The 19569-nt window shown below is 40.6% G+C and overlaps 2 protein-coding genes across 3 annotated transcripts; both read left to right on the top strand.

Annotated features, from left to right (window-relative positions):
* The first annotated feature begins 1867 nt into the window (after positions 1-1867).
* Positions 1868-8156, top strand: mvb12a (multivesicular body subunit 12A). 2 transcript variants are annotated; one of them, XM_083928162.1, is made up of 10 exons: positions 1868-1969; positions 3688-3777; positions 5130-5213; positions 5425-5524; positions 5720-5849; positions 5996-6136; positions 6496-6605; positions 6697-6755; positions 6853-6918; positions 7026-8156. In XM_083928162.1, the coding sequence occupies exons 2-10, from the start codon at positions 3688-3690 to the stop codon at positions 7110-7112; spliced, it is 867 nt and encodes a 288-aa protein (XP_083784288.1). In that variant the 5' UTR covers positions 1868-1969; the 3' UTR covers positions 7113-8156. The 2 variants fall into 2 exon arrangements, with proteins under 2 accessions (XP_083784288.1, XP_083784289.1); XM_083928163.1 differs by having other exon boundaries at positions 1901-1973.
* Positions 8157-10166: 2010 nt separating this feature from the next.
* LOC310957544 (transcription factor AP-4-like) lies at positions 10167-17536 on the top strand. Its single transcript, XM_083928156.1, has 7 exons — positions 10167-10455; positions 12673-12838; positions 13023-13121; positions 14189-14359; positions 15889-16035; positions 16934-17104; positions 17234-17536. The coding sequence occupies exons 1-7, from the start codon at positions 10367-10369 to the stop codon at positions 17387-17389; spliced, it is 999 nt and encodes a 332-aa protein (XP_083784282.1). The 5' UTR covers positions 10167-10366; the 3' UTR covers positions 17390-17536.
* Positions 17537-19569: the final 2033 nt, after the last annotated feature.

Genomic DNA, 19569 nt, shown 5'->3' with positions numbered 1-19569 from the left:
ACCACTCGCACACACGCAGGCAGCTGCATGCACCCCCAACAAGCAGACACACAGATGTGTGGGGCGTTCAGACACGCACAGACGCACTCACCAGCAATTTGCCTCTTCTCCCTTTTGTTTCAGTCCCAGTAGATTACAGCTGGCTCATTCTCATTAATTGGCCAATCAGCCAATAAAGCTTTATGCTCAGAATAAACATTGATTTCTATTTTCACCAAAATGGAACAGTCCACCTGCTCCAGCCCTCCCTCCCCCCACCCCTCCAACAATCACCCGTGGTCTGCTCTGCATGTTGCCATGCCAACAGGGACCTGAGCACCTCTGGATGCTCCAATCGAGTGTCTTTTTCTCAATTTCACACATGTACACACAACATTAGAGTTGATTAAGAGGGGCGTCTGTGTCTGTTACAAGGTATTGGGTGTTGTATGTAGCTACCATCGGGCCTCCATGCTGCACGGTGGAAAATTGGAAACAAAGGTTCAGAGTGACCTTTTTTTCTAGGTATTTGTTCACAGCTCATTCACATTCATTGGGCTCGTAGACTACTAAAAACAGAAACCGATGAGAAACACAAACGTGCATCAATCATTCCCCTTTAGAAAATTAGAGGGGGATTTGACCCCACTGCTGCTGGCTGCTGTGGAGAATATTATTTTGTATGTGTTTACATTAAAACTGCATCTTCATCTGAATTATTGTCATCATTATAAAAAGATGAAAAGATTGTGTCAGTCCTTACTGCTCTCTGTTCCCCCCTTCCTAACTGGGGTACTCAGCTCCACATCTCTTAAGAAGGGTCCCAATAATTGGATTTAAAGGAGTACTTCACCCTCAAAATGATCATTTGTATATCAGTTTGGCTACTCAGCCTGTGTTACATATAGTTTTGCCTCCACGGAAAACAAAGAATTCAAAGAAGGAGAAAATCCTTTGTTCCATGGCATGAGGCAAAACAAACATTTCTTAAAGAATACAAGGTGACACGTGGTGTAATTGACATACAAATGATCATTATGAGGGTGAAGTATTCCTTTAATTTATACAGCCAAAACAATTAAATCAGGAGTAAATAAGGAATTTGTTTGGGACTACCTTCAACACATTTACTTTAGTGCAGGGTACTTATGCAGCAGGACTATGTATGTGGTGTTTTTATCTTGGGAACATTCAGCCAGTGTAATGTTGTGGCTCATGTGTTTTTAATAGCTTTTAGACAACAATGGACCACATCAGGCTCTGGCTTCACGTGTGACACTGTAGCCTAGCCTAGCTTATTAGACGGATCTATCGTCGGTTGGTCTTTTCATGGGATTTATTGTCATAGCCAAAGCAACAAAAAGATGTTATCCTTTAGACCAGAAGTGTGTGCGTGCGTAGTTCTCATCGCCAGCCTTGCCTCACATCTTCTCCTTGTCCGTTTAAAACCCACAGTTCCCTAATTTATCCCTTCTTTATCTCTCATTCCCTGTTAACCCGCCTCCTGTCACCCGTTTTCATTATCCCCCACCTCTCACCCTCATTTTCATGTAAATGAGAATCGATCCTTCTCTCAGCACCCGTCTGTCCACACCTCCTTATATTCGCAGTAGCTAAATGTTCATCTCCTCCTCCTTATTTGAGTACACCAACGATACAAACCGCTGCCAAATATAACATATAACTGTTATTATACAGCTTAAGCTATGGAAAAAGCATTTTAATGTAATCTATGGTGTTTATTTGGACAACAGACCGTTTCTCTTGCTGTTGTTATGCTGCCATCTTGCGTTCAGACTGGAGAGAGCGTTTAATGCTGACGTAATGCCCCGTGGTTTGATGGGAGTTGTAGTCACAGTGGATTTAGCACTTCCTGCTTTGACGAAAGGAAGACCAACCGAGACATTTCGGCGACTTCACTAAAAAAAAAGTTGCTTGCCTGCCAAACCGTTTCACCTGGAAGAGGCAGAAGTGGACACGGAGACAGAGAGTAAGTATGTTCTTTGATAGTTGTTTCAGTCGAGTCACGAAACAAAATGAATTCAGCTCATTTTGAACAAAAAACAGCAAAGTTTTGTGAATGGAACAGTCGCTACTATTGTAAGGTTAGCTCGGTTTGTCATGTAACCCACTAGTACTTGGAAAATTACTACAAACCGGTCTTTTTCAATCATTTACTGTTGTTTTATTATGGATAACTGTATAATAATACACGTGAATTTGTTAAGTGAGATTGAAGTGTGACAACGCGAATGTCAAGCCGATGGTGGAGCAGTTAAACTGTCAAGGCTCAGCCGGGATTGATTTAACTTGTTATCTAACTACTAGGCTATTGATTTCACACCCTGATAGCAAAATAGAGTTCTCACAATACCAACAAGTATTACATAAGTAGCCTTAGTATAGGAAAGTAAATGAATAAATACTCCAAACGTATGTTCCCACATTACATTTCACACATATTCAGAGGTTTCTGGCGCTTGAAAATGTTGTTTACCACTCATACCTTCTGAGTTTGCTTTACTTGAGTTCTTCTGAAAACTGAAGACAATTGTCAGTTTGTGGTCATTGACTGTAACATTTTATAAATATACATTTTAAACACCTTTTAAAGCAATTTGTGTACATTTTGACACTATTTGCCAACTGCTGCCTACTCACTATGTCTTGTCTACTTGAATGTATTTATAGATTTGATGTGTGTAGGGAAGAAAGCCACAGAAATGTGATTTTACTAGGTATAATGACAACAAATATGATTCTGATTGGATGATAATCAAGTCAAATCAAACAGTGATGTCCAACATGCAATACAAAGGGTCAAGAGTAGAGATATCTTTTTATATCTATTTATACAAGCTAAACCCACTGCTACAGCCACCTACCTATAGGTATGATGGTATATTAAAAGACTACATTATTTTGTCTACCATCAGAGATTTTGCCATATACTGTAAATGCTGTGGTAGCTCTCCCTTTAATATCCCTGGATGTGTTAGACCACTGTGCCACCAATTTATTGTAGTACTTTGATTTGTCAGGTAATTTTCTGGATTTGCCAACCATTGCCTGTTTATTCACAGAAATCAATACTATTTATCAATTTTTTGATATATATATATATACATATGCATGACTGATAGGGGATATTATCCATATCAGTCACCTGTTTCCTATGAGAATATGGGCACCTGTTAAAAGAACATTTGAATCTAATACATCTCATAAAAAGTGAAATGGGAAAACTTCTCATGATGAACTGCCACTTCCGAGCTGTAATCAGGGATGAATTATTGCACTGAATAGTTTCTTTCTGTCCTTGAATATAGAGACAACATGACTGTTTAGACTCAATGGGAGCTTTCTGTCCTAGACAATCTAACTTAGGGATAACTTGAATTCTTAGACTGAATGTCGGACACTTGGGACATGTTCACCTTTTGAGTCTTCACTTTCTGTCACATGGGGACAGCAAATTGGTTCACAATGCCCATTATTCATAGAGTAAGCACATTCTTACACACTCAAGAAATGATAGATTATAACAATCTCTGCTACCACCGTAGTGTAATTTCTATAAAAACCTCCTCTGTTAAATGAGAAGACTGACAAGATTGTATACATATGTTTGCCTCCACCATTAAAACATACATTTGTACACACTCTGTTTCCCTGTGTGCTGTACTCGATTCTTTTTCTCTTCCTCAGATGTCTTTGATGGCGCATGGGGTAGTCCGGCCAGTTACAGCAGTGGCGTGGACCTCCAACAGCGGCACCTGCCCCAAAGATTTCACTCTGGTAAATATATATATATATATATATATATATACTTATGATACTAGATATAGATTTAATGTTTATATAATTGTACACATACAGTAGTACATTGTTGCCATTGGAGTAACTATGTTAAATTATTTAGTAACCTACCAAATAAATAGGAAGCAGGTATTTCCATGTTGCACTCAACAGCGGCCAGTTTGCTTGAGTGTTGTTAGAATTACAGTAAATCTGCCCTTCCTTTCTTTAGTAACTGACAGCCTGAAAGACCCACTTAGCAATGTACTGATGTGGACAGGACTGCACATAGAGGAACTTTAGCAACCTAATTAAAAAAAGAATATTTCCTACTTTACCATGCCATCAGACAGCCCCGTTCAAGTTTGTGCTAGGGGAACTGAAGCCGGTATTTATTCTCTCGTCAACCAGACTCCATTGGCAAAACCAGTCATTTTACCTCAAAGAACACAAGACTTGCTGTTCCATGGCTGTCTTTATTGGTCCGTTGCTTTGTGTTATTCTGTGACTTTTTATTTAAGGGTTTACGAACTAACAAAATATACTGTTTAATAATGTCCTCCTTTTCAAGCACAAGATGGGCAATATATCTAAGCTGTTCCTGCATCCAGTTTGGTTTTCGTTAGCACCTCACTATATAATTATGTTTATTGCAGTTTGATAATTACGAGGCTTCTTACATGAATACCCACTTACTGTTAACAAGCTGCCAGACATGTAAGAGGCTGACAGTTAAGTGCATTATACCCGACAAGTCAGTAGCCTGTATTACTCTTTGTTTAATGTTAAATCAGTGACGGTTAGTCAACTTTATATTTTATAATCTTTATTTGGATATGGAAACATACCTCCTACAGTATTTCTATCAACAATTCACTGACAGTAAGACCTAAAACAGCCCAAGACCCAAGACAGCCAATTTCAGTTTCACGAAATATGACATCATCCATACAGTAGCAACGGGGTCAACTCCGCCCTTTCTCTTAGCTTAAGACTTCTCCAGATTCCTTAGTAAAAGCTGGTTTCAACAGCTTTGTGAAGAGGGTAGAGTGGTAAGATGAAATGTTCTGTGCATACGGGCCCTGACGTCAGCTGACTGTAAAATACCTTCTGGACAAAAAAAGGATGTTCCTGAATTTTTAAATGTCTGCTGTATGTGTGTGTGTCTTGAACACTATAATGAACAGCATCATTACCTGCTATTTAATGACAATTATAGTCAGAATTGTCATTTAATAGTTCTGAATTTAAACTCAATGTTTGACCCTGCTAACACTTACTTTTGTCATCTTGTCTTCAAATGGCCCAAACTCAAGTATTTTATCACGTCTCAAATCTCTGACCCTCTGCAGATCAGCATCACAGAAGACGGAGCAGCAGCCAACTTTACACGCAGCTTTGCGATGAAGTCTGGATATTACCTCTGTTACAGCAAGGTAACTGGAAACATCAGATCAGAGATACACTTCCATACTCTTAATAATGATGTAATAACCATATTACTTTAGTATACACATTACCACAATACATCATATACAGCCTCTCTCTCTCTCTCTCTCTCTCTCTCTCTCTCTCTCTCTCTCTCTCTCTCTCTCTCTCTTCTCTTTCTCTTTCTCTCTCTCTCTCTCTCTTTCTCTCTCTCTCTAGAACTTGACAGGTGGTATGGTAGTGTCAGACATCCAGCTGATTTCAGAGAAGGACTCTATTCCTCATGGTTATTGCTTTATAACAGAGCATCTCGAAGCAAGTGAGTACATACACACGGGACATGCTTGACCTGCATTCTCTAGCCCCTAACCTCAACCATCACAACTAAATGTCTTACCCCATCCCTAACCCTGACCTAAACTTGATTCTAACCTAAACCTCAAAAGCAAGCTGTAACCTGTAAACATCCCTAGAATGGTTAAAAGCTAAAGTGTGTGTCTGTGTGTGTGTGCAGAGGCCTCTGTTTCGAAGAAGAAACGGGTGTGTGTACGCGTCGTCCCAGTGGGCAGTGTGGACACAGCTGTGTTGGATATCAAAGTGACGGCCAAAAGCAAAATGATGCTGCAGCACTACACATATGTGGGGTTGGTAGCATTCAAATTTTCAAACATTTGACTTGCACCTGTTTTATCAAAGCAGACAGTGGTCTGTATTCAGAGATGGGTTATTCAAAGCCCATTTGCTTTCAATTTCAACTTTTAATGTGTCACAAAATGTGCCCTTTCCCCAGAGACGTCCATGGTTACGTGCTGTGGTGCAGAAAGGGACATTTTTCCAGCCCCATGCCCCAAGCCAAGCCCCGCAGTGTCAGCCTGGACCTCCGCAGACTCTCATTGGATCAGCCGTCTGCTCCTCTGCCCCTCAGACCCAGGTACAGGACTTATTTAATTTCTAACATAGAGAATAATTCACACTACTCGTCATTGTCTGGTACATACGTAGCTATTTAAATACAATCAATTCAAATGGCATTAACTAAAAATTACATTGGTCACCAATGAGATAGACATCATAATTTTAATGCTACTCTTCAAATACAGTTATCTCCAACAGTACTGCACAGTTTGAATACTGGAGATGTTTTACTCTTGGCGTAAATATCTATATGAACATCAACTACACGACTTCTGTCGCAGACTAAAACTTGTCCGTTGAATATACTTATAAGTCACTTTGGACAAAAGCGTCAGCTAAATTAATCTACTGATATTTATCCATTTGTCTCCATAGCAACCCCCCTCCTCCACTGCCATATGGTAAACTGAGTCAGAGACGCCACAGCCTCCAAATCAAGGAGAACTTGGACAAACCAGCTGACAGCAGTATCCAGGGAATCACAGGTAGGTCTCTCGTCACACAGGAAACTTCTGACTTTTTCTAACTGCAGGCAACTCACTCAACGATAACCTACTGTACCTTCACTCCCTTCAGCTCTAGATGGTGTTCCCTTTAGCCTTCACCCAAAGTTTGATATGCAGGCAAATGGCCCGGTACGTTTGACATTTTTCCGTTTTTTGCCTGACTTTATCTCTCATATGTTTTTTCATGTGTTGACGTTTCTTTGTCTTTGCCATATCTCTCTCTAAGGCTCTTCAACTGAACTCTCAGTTAAACAACATTCGTATAAAGTCTCTCCAAGACATTGAAAATGAGGTAGGGTCACATCTCAACTCTATTTCAGCTCCGTAATTCTTAAATTGAGAACATAACATTTTTCCTAACAGAACATACTCGCTTCGTTTCTTTGTTTTGTTTTTCAGTATAACTACACCTTTGCCGTGGAGGAATCTGCTGCCAAGAGAACCAGACCATCAGTGCCTACAGTAGGCGCCCCATCAGCTCAGTGATCTTTGAAGTTTAACAAAGCAACACTATCAGACTTGTGCGTTTTACTCTGTCCAAATACGTTTAGCATGACATCTCGCACCATGGTACAGATGAAGGATGATCACGCCTCCATGTACACCATAGGCTTATAATAATAGGCTTCAAGTGGGAACAATTTATCATTAGTTAATTAATTAAAAGGTCAACTATGGGCACTTCCCTTCTACGTGAAACCGACAATCATACTTCAGAGAGTTTGGCTGTTTCGTTGCAATGCCACACTTTCCATTCCTTTTGATTTGTTTTTCATGTCAAATCTATACTCCATTTTCATCTTAAAGCATTCCTAGTTTCTATTTGCCAAAGGAAAGACCTGTTTGAATGGAATCCTACTTGTGTATAGCGTTGTCTTAACATGTCTTTAGTCTGCCTGTTCGGATGTCGTAAATATGTCTGTTACAGGGTTAACGATGAATCTACAGAACTGTAGCGTATCTGCTGTTTGGGGCTACTCATCTGCAGCATTAGGCCCTACTGCTACTTCATGCATAACTTTAAAATTTACACTATTTGTATGCCAAAAAAATGCTTTATTATATCACAAAGAAGCACTTGCCATTGAGGATATGTGCTACTTGTTCTGGTGTATGTTACCTGATACATTTTGTTTGAAACATGAAGATTGTTTTAGTAGACCTGTAATATTATGCATTAGTGGAAGATATTTGCTGCAAAATTTGAACTGATATCACTACACTAATATATCTAAATGTAGGATATATTGTATTTCTTGTATGAAGAGTAGCCTACTACAACTACAGGTTTTTGTTATTCCAAAAAATAATATATCCTAGTGTAAGGTGAATGGATGGTTGAATGGTTGTACATTTAGCTCTGTGTGTTAGTCATACAAGTTATATGGGGAAAAGGGGAGATAATCTGTTGTTTTTAACTTTCAGGCAAAATAAGGACCACATATTTATCTTTTTAATTGTACAATATATAACGTTATGTTTTGTTGTTTTTATGATCTGTATAGCAAACTTTTATTGCATGAGAAAAATAAAAGCCAAAGAAAAACTACTTGAGGTGGGTTGTTTAGATGCAGTCCCTTTTTATAGAACAAACCACTAATCATTTAAGGCAATTTGAGAAATTAAGACCATGAAAAAATCAATAATATAAATTGTGTAAAGTTACTGCATGCACATTACCACCTGGTTCTGTCTAACTTTACTACATAATTGGTCGTGTTGCTTCGTTTGCAAAAAAAACAGGTTTGGACCGGGTTTAACTTTATGTTTTGTCAATTCTGGATCCATTCTCTTAATTTCCATTATATCGAAAAATGTATCATTTCATTCCAATCTTAAGTTATTATGCATCTATTCATAAATAACTTTACTCTTAAAGTTAAACATGTTTACAGCTCTTTACTATTGTGACTACTATTTTACATGTCAATGCAGCATCCTGCTTTTCTATTCAATGGTAGTCGGAAACAAACATGGTGCATTACTGCCACCTGCTGTGTTATGTTGGAGTGTTTACACTGGATATGGAGATGTTACGTCATTGTCTCCCTGCTATAAACTGTTATGCAAGCTGTCAGGTAAAATCTTTCATGTTTATGGATGAATGATTTTTTTGTTTTGTTTAGATTTGTAGTTTTTTTTAATCCAATGTGATGCCTTTAATCTGCTTTGACCAACACTCAAACAATCAATAATGAAAAGGGATTTAATTTGTATGGATATTTAAAAAAAAAAAGAGAGAGAGAGAGACTCAACGTAATGCTGCTGTATCCACAAACTCATTTTGCATGATAAATAACCTTAATGGATAGCTTAATTCATAATTCTCATGGCCTGTGACCATTTAACCAAGTTATTAATGTACTAAGTATTTCAGCACTACTGTGAATTCAGATTAACTCTTTATTAATGTGCAAAGCTGTGAGTAACCTAAAACAGCACTTTTTCGATTTTGAATGGTGGTGCTTCGTATTTCATTATTCTACTTACAGAAAGATGTTGTATTTGTTTGCTGTCTTGATGCTTTTGCCTGACATGTCAGTTTTAAATTCTGGGGCAAAAAAAACAACAGTTTTGACTATTTCTTGAAATGACAAATAAACTTAGATTTTCAAAAATGACAAAAGTCATCATTTCAAATCTCAATTCATCTCAATGGTACAATAATATTAATAATAATAGCAATAATAATAATAAACAGCATTAAGGAGACAGTAGGACACTGGGGTGGCCTGAAGGCAAAAATAAGCTGTGGGGGGGCAGCTGGTGGTTAGAGTGGTCGCCCCCATGTAAAGAGACTGAAGGCTCTCGAGGCGGCGTCGGCGGCCACGGGTTGGACTCTGACTTACGGCCCTTCGCTGTATGTCTCCCCCTCTCTCACCCCATTTCCTGTCTGTCCTGTATAATAAAGGCTCTGAAAGCTGCCAAATTAAATCTTTAGAAAAAAAAGAGCTGTAGGGGCCTCTAGTGATGGGGTCTCAAGATTAGGTAGTGGTATAGTAGTTGCCTTGAGAACACTTCATTTTCATTTTTTAATATTTTATAGTGATGCATAAAGTATTAACAAACAAATGACATATGTTTATATTTATTTAGATCGATTTAAAAAGATCCCACGTGGCCCCTTCCGTCCCCTGGGGCTAGGCCTAATTGACACATTATCCAACAAACAGGCGAATGGTAACTAATCTACTGATGTTTGTTTGAGTCTCTTCCTCTTGCAGATAGTATGCAATTACGCAGTTATTAGTATTTGTGTTCAGTGCTAGCTTTCGTTTTCTCTGTGACGGTTTGTGCTGCAGCAGTGCAGTTACACGGTTATACTGGTCTGTTTGCTCTGCTTTCCGGAAAAAAAGGCTCTGATTCCAACCAGCTGTTTCCCGCCTCACACAGATCAGCTGCACACACACACACACACACACAGTAGGCGGAGGCAGCAGACACACACACACACACACACGTAGTAGGCGGAGGCAAGAAGCCACACACACACACACACACATTGGAGGGAACCCCATCAGCTGTGGGAAGCAACACAGCTTGAACTTACTTTTATTTTTCTGAGACTATTATTGTTCAGATTGCCACATTTTGAAGCGATTTTTTTTTTAGATATGTGCCACTGAGGAGTACAGTGAGAGCTCTGCGCTATACACGTACCTCATTATATTTTAACAAGGACAGCAGAGGAAGGAAGAAAAAAACAGAAGACACGGACTACAGAAGGAGGCTTTGAAAGCATGGAATATTTCATGATGCCGACAGAGAAGCTACCGTCCTTACAGCACTTCAAGAAGACGGAGAAGGATGTTATCGGAGGTCTCTGCAGGTGTGTGGCTATCTATATTTTGTTGATACGAAACTAGTCTGCAGAAATCCTCCCTCGTGTCGCTGTGGTGTGTGTGCGCGTGTGATGCAGCCTGACTCCAGTTAGCATGTTAGCATGTGTTAGCTCCGCTGCTGTGTCTTGGCAGCAGCAGCAGCATGGTGGTTGTAGACATTAGCAGCTTGTTGTTCCAGCTGCAGCCGTTAGCTTCAGAGGATATAGGAGATATTTTAACGGGTGTTGTTACATTGGCCGGCCCTAATTACATGCGATGATATTCAGGGAAACGTTTGCAGCTATTCAGCTCAGAAATATGTAAATTTGGCGACATGAAATCGATACATTTGCTTCCAGTTGACCACAACCACGTGGTAGTGAACGTGTTCCCCCGCCGCTGCGTCCCTACACACCAAAACACGTTTGTTACACACAATTTCCACATAATTACGTGTGTTTATCTATTTGTATGTGTGTTGGCTATGGGTATGATAGTTTGTGGTTCGAGTGCGTGGTTAAATAAAGCTCAGCGCAGCAGCCGTGGTTGTGTCGTGTGTTACAATTAGCTTAGCTGGCTAGTTAGCTGGTCACAACGCACTCGCTTTCAAAACATGTTGTGTAACTTATGGACGGACTCGTTCTCACTCCTATCTGCTTGCTTGGTTAACCGACAATTGTCGTGTAACGGAGGCCAGACCTCTGCATCCTGTAGCAGCAGACCAAGGTAGCTGCTAGCCCAGTGCTAACGGTAAAGGCATTGTTCTCCGTGATGCCAGGGGGCCTGCTGCAGCTGCTGCAGGCGGAGTCACATTTCACTGCTGCTGCCACAGACATATGGCTGCTGCCGACCGATCGACGCGCCCTCCGGCGGACATGTTGGAGGTCCGCAGCTACCGGACAACAGCTGATTTCATCCCTAAACTTTAACACCGACACGTTTCAACTGTGTGTTGTATTCAGAGCTGTTTCGGGGAGAACACGAGAGATTTGTGTCGAAAAACAATAGTAAATATTCCTGTGGAAGCCAACTTCTGCCGATGTAATGCCAACAAAAAGATGCTGTATGTCATTGAGTAACTTGAAAGTACCTAAAAAAGTGAATCAGTATCTCAAAGAGAAACTTTATGAAAATGACGTATCTATAAAAATGACTTAATATCTCACAATGAGAAACAAATTTTCTCATTTTGAGAAAATGTCATTGACATAATGACAAAGATCATGTAATCTTTTTTCATCACATTGGCAGAAATTGGACTCCATATATTTACCTACTTAAAGGTTATATCCACGATGTGATTTTCTTTAATGACCGCTACTTATTTATTTTCTTTTTCACATGCATAGACCATATATTATGTTACAGGGGTATCCAATTGTGCTCCTGGAGAGCTGCTGCCCTGCATGTTTTAGGTTTCTCTCTGCTCCAACACACCTGAGTCTAATCATGTGCTCCTTATCAAGCAGCTGAAGCTTGTCAGGTTTGATAGTCATTAGACTCAGGTGTGTTGGAGCAGGGAGAAACCTGAAACATGCAGGACAGTAGCTCTCCACCTCTGTTATACAAGGTTTAAACTTTTGATTATGACGTATTTAAGAGAGTTTTAAAAAAAGGTAATACTAAGGCAGGTATTTAAGAAATGTATCAACCCTGAATTTATTTTTTACGGGTGTGCAATGCATCATGAGATAATAAAGGTGCTCTATTTAAAGTAGGTTTTGCAGCTTTTTTCCCCACACAAACATCGTTTGTAGAGAATTAGAGCCATGTGCGCTGTCCTCTGCCTGACCTCTTCCCACATCTTAGATCTGACTCTTTGGGTTTGTTGTCTTCTTGGCACCCGGTCGTCTTTAAGCTTAATGGTTCACTTATCCCACCCACCCCCCATTTTACCACCAAAACAGCCAACCTCGTGGGTTGATGGTGTGTGAGGGGGCACTGAGTTCAGACAAACTCAAAGATCAGACTGAGGAATGTAGTGAGGTCAAGACTAAAGTCGGGTCAGGGTTCCAGGATAAAAGTTAAGGCAGTCAATGTCAGAGATCAGTTCAGTGCAATTGTATTGTTGCGGTCTATTTCTATTTGGCCAATAAGAGCATATTTGTGTCAGAGGTGTATCTTACATCATTCGCACCCTAGAGGAGCTTGAACCTTTTCATTGGACACAAAGCTTGTATGGACAGAATAATGATCATCTCTTTCCTTTGACTTTGCTCCCTCAGCCTGGCCAACATCCCCCTCAGTCCGGAGACAGCCCAGGACCAGGAGAGACGAATCCGTCGCGAGATTGCCAACAGCAACGAACGCCGGCGCATGCAGAGCATCAACGCAGGCTTCCAGTCCCTCAAAACACTACTGCCCCACACAGACGGAGAGAAACTCAGCAAGGTGCAGAAAACATGCAAACACTAACACAAGTGACCACGTAGATCATGATAGTATTATGGCGCTTTGAATTGTATGTCAGAAACGGCCAGTGTAGACATCTCTGTGTGTAATCGCTTTATGAGAAAGTTAAGTCATCTGCTCATGCACTGCTCTTGTATTTACTTTTTGGGTTCGTCCCTGCCAGGCGGCCATCTTGCAGCAGACAGCGGACTACATCTTTGCCTTGGAGCAGGAAAAGACACAGCTCCTGGCACAGAACAACCAGCTCAAACGCTTCATCCAGGTAACATCATCGCTGTTGTTTTTTCATGGTAATGAAAATTACGCCTGTCAGAGTTCAAGTTGGCAAAATGTCAGTAAAAATTTACTCCGGTAAATCCCACCTGTAAAACAACAATTGTACAGTATACAAGGCTTCAGTTTCGAAGTGTGGCAATATTGTTGCCAATTTCAGTTGCTGTTGCTCTACTGTTTTATTCTGTAACTATACTATTTAAATGTCTTTTCTTTTGCTAAATCGTGGCTGCACTTTGTTTCTAAACGATGTTATTAATTCCTAAGTTTATTCACTATTTTTGACTGACTGTCAAACTGGACAATAAAATAAAGTTGCCTGGCATCTGTTCTCTCCTTACTTTACCACTAATAGTCCACTTTATCAAAGCTGTATGGTAGCCGACAAAGACTGAAATGTCATCACACGGAAGGTTGTGCGTTTAGTACCATTATTAGGTATCTGGTAAATGTATTCTTTCACATGGATTACCGCCTAACAATGGTGTTTGTTGTTGGCTCTGTCACAAGTATTATTTAGAGATACATAGAGCTGCAGCTTCCTTGTGAAAAGGTTCGTCTTCTGTTGGCTGTGCGTCACGGTATGTTATGTAGAGTAAGGTCTACATGTGGTGCTGGTGGGAGGTATGATGTTGCATCTCTGTCAGCAGATGATCAAACGGCATCAGGCTTCTCGTTGAGGCTGAGTTCTTACGGTCTACCTTAATTACATTCATATATTGTTGCATTAGTTAAATATCTGTGAATACTGCAACATTTGAAAGTGTCATTCAGCCAAACTTCAATTTCATATTTGAACAGCTTGCAAGTGTTGGCAAAGACAGCACAGCTCTTTCTCAATCAGTATGCAGCCATGTGAAAAAAATATGTACTGACCAGTTTCATTTGTTTACCATGCTGTTGGTTCACCTGGCGTTTTGTTTCATTGCCACCCCAGCAGTTTGTTCAGCTCGGCCGTCTGTGCCGAATGACAATGTGTGGGTTTGCATATGTTTGAATATGTAATATTTAATATAATGTCTGTTTTTACATTACGCTGCCTCCCTGTCATTCCAGGAGTTCAGCGGCTCATCGCCCAAGAGGAGGCGAGCAGAAGAGAAGGATGAAGGTATCGGGTCTCCAGACACGCTGGAGGAGGAGAAGGTCGAGGAGGTGCGGAGGGAGATGTTAGAGCTGCGAAACCAACTGGACAAGGAACGCTCAGCTCGTATGCAGCTGGAGGAACAGGTGAGACAAGGAGGACGGCCGGTCACAGGTTCTTAGTGACTCATGTCCTTTTACCTAATACTCAGTTTAATTTCTCTCAAAAGGTTTATTGCAGGAGCCATGAGAATTAACAGTTTGATTCTCAGACCGTTAACTCATTCTGTGCTTGTGATATTTCACCATTAGTTGACTGTGGAGCTGTTTCTGTGTCAACTGAAACTAAATGCCACACAGACGTACATAGTGATAGAAGTACAACGACTTTATTTTTTTCCGCACTTAGAGACCCTAGCCAACAATAACACAAGCAATTACGAACGGTTCCTGCTAAAGAACTCAGTGGCTTAAAAGAAAATTTCTATTGATAAAGCAAGATTGTTTTCAATCACACAGCCTTTTGACGTCCGACGGCCTAACATTTACTGACCTTCAGGTGTGTCAGAACCGAATCAGCATTAGGTGGTGATCGTTTGAAAACCTCACCAATATTGCAAATATTAGGCACAATTCACACAGACTGGTAGATCCGGCAAGTTGCCGCAGGGTTGTCCGGCAGCGCGAGTGTCACTGGCCCATTTGTGACACTCAGTTGTGTTCTTTAACCTCCTAATTAATGTTGCAAAAGTAGACTTTGTTTCAGTAATCATTTTTTTCCATCAGATAGTTATGAATTTGAAATTTGGATGTTTACTCTTGACTGATTACTGGGCATGTCTGATAAGTCTGATAGTATTGGCCTGAGTCTGTTTCAACATTTCACCGCTGCACATTTTTCCTGCACAACCCAGAGGCTTCCACCGCCACAGCCTAAACAAACGACCCCCGTTCAAAATGAATGTGAGGACCTGCATTTTTCCCTGACTATCTGAACTAGTCTGAATGTGGCCTTAAGCATCAGAGTAATTAATTTAAACTAAAATATAAAAGTCAAAGTGGACATGACCAATTATTCAGTTTTTCCAGCCATTTCAACTTATCAGTATCTGGGTCATCTACATGATCCACGTGGCTGGTCGTGTTGACAGTTTCCCCCGTTCATTAGACAATTGCTGATAAGCTCATATCCTGGATCTACCGGAACAGCAAGTTATGACAAAGAGGAGTGAAGAGGTGGTGAAGACAAACAGAAAGCTAAACAGGTAGTGAAAGAGAAAAGTAAACAGCAGGGGAGAAGCGGTCAAGTTATTTCCAAAGAGTCTAAATTTAGCTTGGCAGCATTGCAGTGTTTTTGTTTAATGGCGTTTACTAGAACACAATACTGCATACAATATCAAAGTACTACTTTTATCATGAGTTAATATTATTTATCAAGGTACCAATTGCATTGTTTGTTTTAATATGTTGATGTGAATTTTACACATGATTCGTTGCGGGGTGACACGGTTGAAGATGAATGAATGATTCATTGCTATCATTTCCGTAGAAATAACTCTTGTGATGTTGATGCTATATTTGCGTAATAATTTAGAGGCGTTAGATATGTTTTGAGTTTCCCTTAAGTTGGTGCTGAAATTGTTCTTAATGTAATGAACCTGTGTGTTTGTGTGCAGGTGCGATCTCTGGACACCCAGCTGCAGCCCGAGCGCCTGAAAGTGATCACTCAGCAGGTGGAGGAGGAACAGGCGCTCATCCAGAGCCAGACGCTGTTACGGCTGCAGCAGATCCACGCAGCTGACAGACAACCACACAGTCCACAGGTCAGAGACACACACACACACACACACACACACACACACACACACACACACACACACACACACACACTAGACCTATGATACTCATTTACATTCTACTGGAATGTGTTTACGTGCTTCAATGTTCAAAAAACACATTGTCTTTTCTCATACTGCCTGTGGCTGCGGCACCTGTTTTCACCCTCTGTCTCTTTAAGCCCTCCTCCTGAAAAAGGCCCAGTCTGCTTTGATTGGTCAGTGTTACTTGAGTTTTCTGCATCTTCGCTCTCGCCATCTCTGTCATTACAGCTGGGGAGTGGCTGTAAGACTATAGCTGCACTTTCTACTGTAAAAAAAATCATCAAAGGCTTTTAAACTGGACATGTTTCAGCAGGAATGTGATCTAAATTTGGCTGATGACCTTATAGACCTTATCAATGGAATTCCATTGCTAGGCAACAGCCTTGGCCCTTGTTAACTTCCTGTCAGTTTGTGTCCTTCACATGAACTGCAACAGGAAATAAACTAGGTTACATTTAGAATGTTTTATATCTTTGAAAAGGTCTCTAAAGAAATACGGTGGGCGTTGATGTAAACTTGAGCTGAGAGTAGAAAAAACTGTCGAATAGATTGGGTCAGGGTCTGAAATCTGAGGTTTTCGGTCACAGTTTTACCTGGCCAGGTGTAAACATTTTAACATTATATATATGACTTAAAATAAGCAACAGCATGACAGGTCCCCTTTAAAATGTACTAGATATCTTTGTTGCAATTTCCAAAACCTTAGGAGACTGCCGTTCACATTAAGGGCTTCAGGAGTGAGGTATTCTGGCCTTTTTAAATCATGACACACACTGCTCAACAATAACCACAAACACACACAGGTAGTAATATTTTATTCATATTTTTGTCTGTCCTCCAGGTGCTGGCTCCTCCCACTCCCCCCGCCCCTACCCACCACCCCACAGTCATCGTTCCAGCCCCAGCACTAACCCAGCACCCCCACCATCACATCACCGTGGTGACCATGAGCCCGTCAAGCCACACCAGCACTGTGTCCACATCCAGACAGAACCTGGACACGATTGTGCAGGTAGGAGTTTGTTTTAATATGTCGAGAAACGTAGTTTAAGACTAGAGTATAGAGTATTTGCCTGCACCCGTATGTGATTTTTTTTATTTTTTATTATTATTATAATTTTTTTTTACTCTGTGCTTTCAGGCCATCCAGCACATTGAACGCGCTCAGGAGAGGAGAGCGAGCGCAGAGGAGGAGCAGAGACGAGCCGTCATCGTCAGCCCGGCCCACGTAGCCATGGACACCGCCTGCTCGGACACAGACACCGACACAGAGGGCGAGGACTGCTCAATGAACTGATACACCCCATGAATTCACACACACACAAACACTTAAAATACCTACTCACTGTAAGATTCCCTCCAGGAGCACGACTACTTTTTTTTTTTAAAGAGAAATCTTTTTTTGGCATTATCCAAACTCCTAAATCCAGTGGTTAAGCTCTGTGTCGGTCTTGTACTGTAAAATCTCTGAAGATTGAAAACCTAGGATGGTCAGCGTGCAGAGGAGGCCCCCTCGGGGTTTTTCAAGGTCAGAGCCGGTCTGTGGCTACTTGAAAACTTGATGGTCTCCTCGTGTAAAAAAAAGCTATCATCAGTCCGTCCTTCACGTGTTTATGTGCTTACATACAGTCGCAGTCACAGGTAACTGTCGTAGATGGCGCGCTGACAGTATTATTTGTGCTACAAATTGATGGAGCCAGTACAGTGGAGAGTTGAATGTAACGACACAATAAGCAAAGCAGCTCTTGTTTCTGAAAGGGAATATGGAGTTGCAGTTATTTCTTTCCCCGGCTTAATTGGTTTGTTTGTTTGTTTGTTTTTTTAATTCCTGGTTGGCTCGGTAATATTCTAGCGCCCATGGCCACAAAACCCAACTTAAACTACAACAGAAGGCATTTTCTAAATTAAAAAGACAAATTCAAACTGACTTGCAAAGCTAATTTGAGGATAGATGTCTGATTTACTTGAAAAAATGTTGTTGTTTTTCATATCAAAATAAGCCCTTACAAAATAAGCTGTTGAACAATTTACATTGATCGTCTTATTTCTCATGTTTTTGTTGACATTTTCTTTTCTTTTTTTTTGTTCTGTCAGGGTTACTGAATATCGAAGGTGAACATGTTGTTGTATTGAGATTAACAACTTAAAACTGGAGGTTTGTCAGGTTTTCACAGAGAGCCGGAGGCCTTGAGATGAATTCTGAAAGTCTGATTCAAATTTTGAGCAGCTGCCTCGTTTCTTGTCAACTTGCACCCCTTACACCCTTATTTAAAAGAAAAGGGTTATTAAAAAAAAACCAAATGTTGGTTCATTGCCGGAACACAACCAGCACTTTGGTTGCTGGTGTTTAATTTTCAATCCAAGTCAAACTATTTGACTGATTCAAGCATTGCATATGAAAATATAGAGGGTCTAGCTGGTGTGAAAATCTAAAACAGATCGCCATAATTCTCATGCTCCGTTTGCATTAAGGCTTCTGGTTTCCCCCCAAAGACTTAGTCTTTCTTCTGCTCTTGGTTCGTTGGTTTCAGTGACTATGCACTAGTTTTTTGGTATTTATGCAATTCCATCTTCAGTACATCTGTCTGTGTCACTCATACATAAGGTGAAGTTATCTATGCACCGTTAATAGTTGTGTACATTACACCTACAGTATATGTATGAAACTTAACACGCTGGTGAAAAGAATGTAGTCTCTTACTCGCAAGGTGCTCTGTCACCTGGACCTCTGCTGACCAGCGGCAAGCCGAGGGCCCAAACCCTTCATGTAACTTCACACTTAATCACGTTTGTTATGTGTCTGGATTTTTCCTGCGAAATTATGTCACGTCATTTCCACATCTTGGAATTGCTTATCGCTTATGCTTATTGAGTAGGGGAGCAGGGAGGAGTTGTCTGGTTACAAATGACAGCTGATATTTGCTCACATAAATGGAGGTAAAACAAAGATATAAGCAGGTTACATATTTCTGAACTCCGACCCAAAAGGCATCATTTTGGAAGAGGTTTAAAGAAGGGAAACTCAAAGTCATCAGCTTCAGTTGGAGAACTAAGCACGTATTGTATTGTACAAAGTGCAAAACTCTAATGAAAAGTCAACTGAATTGGAGATCTCTCCGCCCAAATCCCAATTTCTCTGTCCACCTCTTGTTACGTTGCTTATATTTCTCGGGAATTTGACTGGAAATCCCTTCGAGCCCCCCTCCCGTCACACTCGATTTGATACGCTGACTTGATGCTGTAAACATTCCTTTTATTTGGATTTGTATCCGTCTTATGATCTCTTATATGTTCTGTTGCCAATTGAATGCATGTAACTAATTGCTGTTTTCTGTTGTTGAAAGCAGACTTGTTTTCTCTTTTTTTTGTTTTTTTAACTGTTTTTTTTTTCCCATGAACGCGTGACTGATGTGCTCATTGTGAAACTGTCCCTCACTGACATCAGTTTTATATCTGGTTAGAGTAGCTAGTATTTCT

This window comes from Echiichthys vipera (genome assembly GCF_963691815.1).
Source record: "Echiichthys vipera genome assembly, chromosome: 2".
NCBI classification, from domain to species: domain Eukaryota; kingdom Metazoa; phylum Chordata; class Actinopteri; order Perciformes; family Trachinidae; genus Echiichthys; species Echiichthys vipera.
Note: the sequence above shows the minus strand (reverse complement) of the source record. Positions and strands in the feature narration are given on the sequence as shown.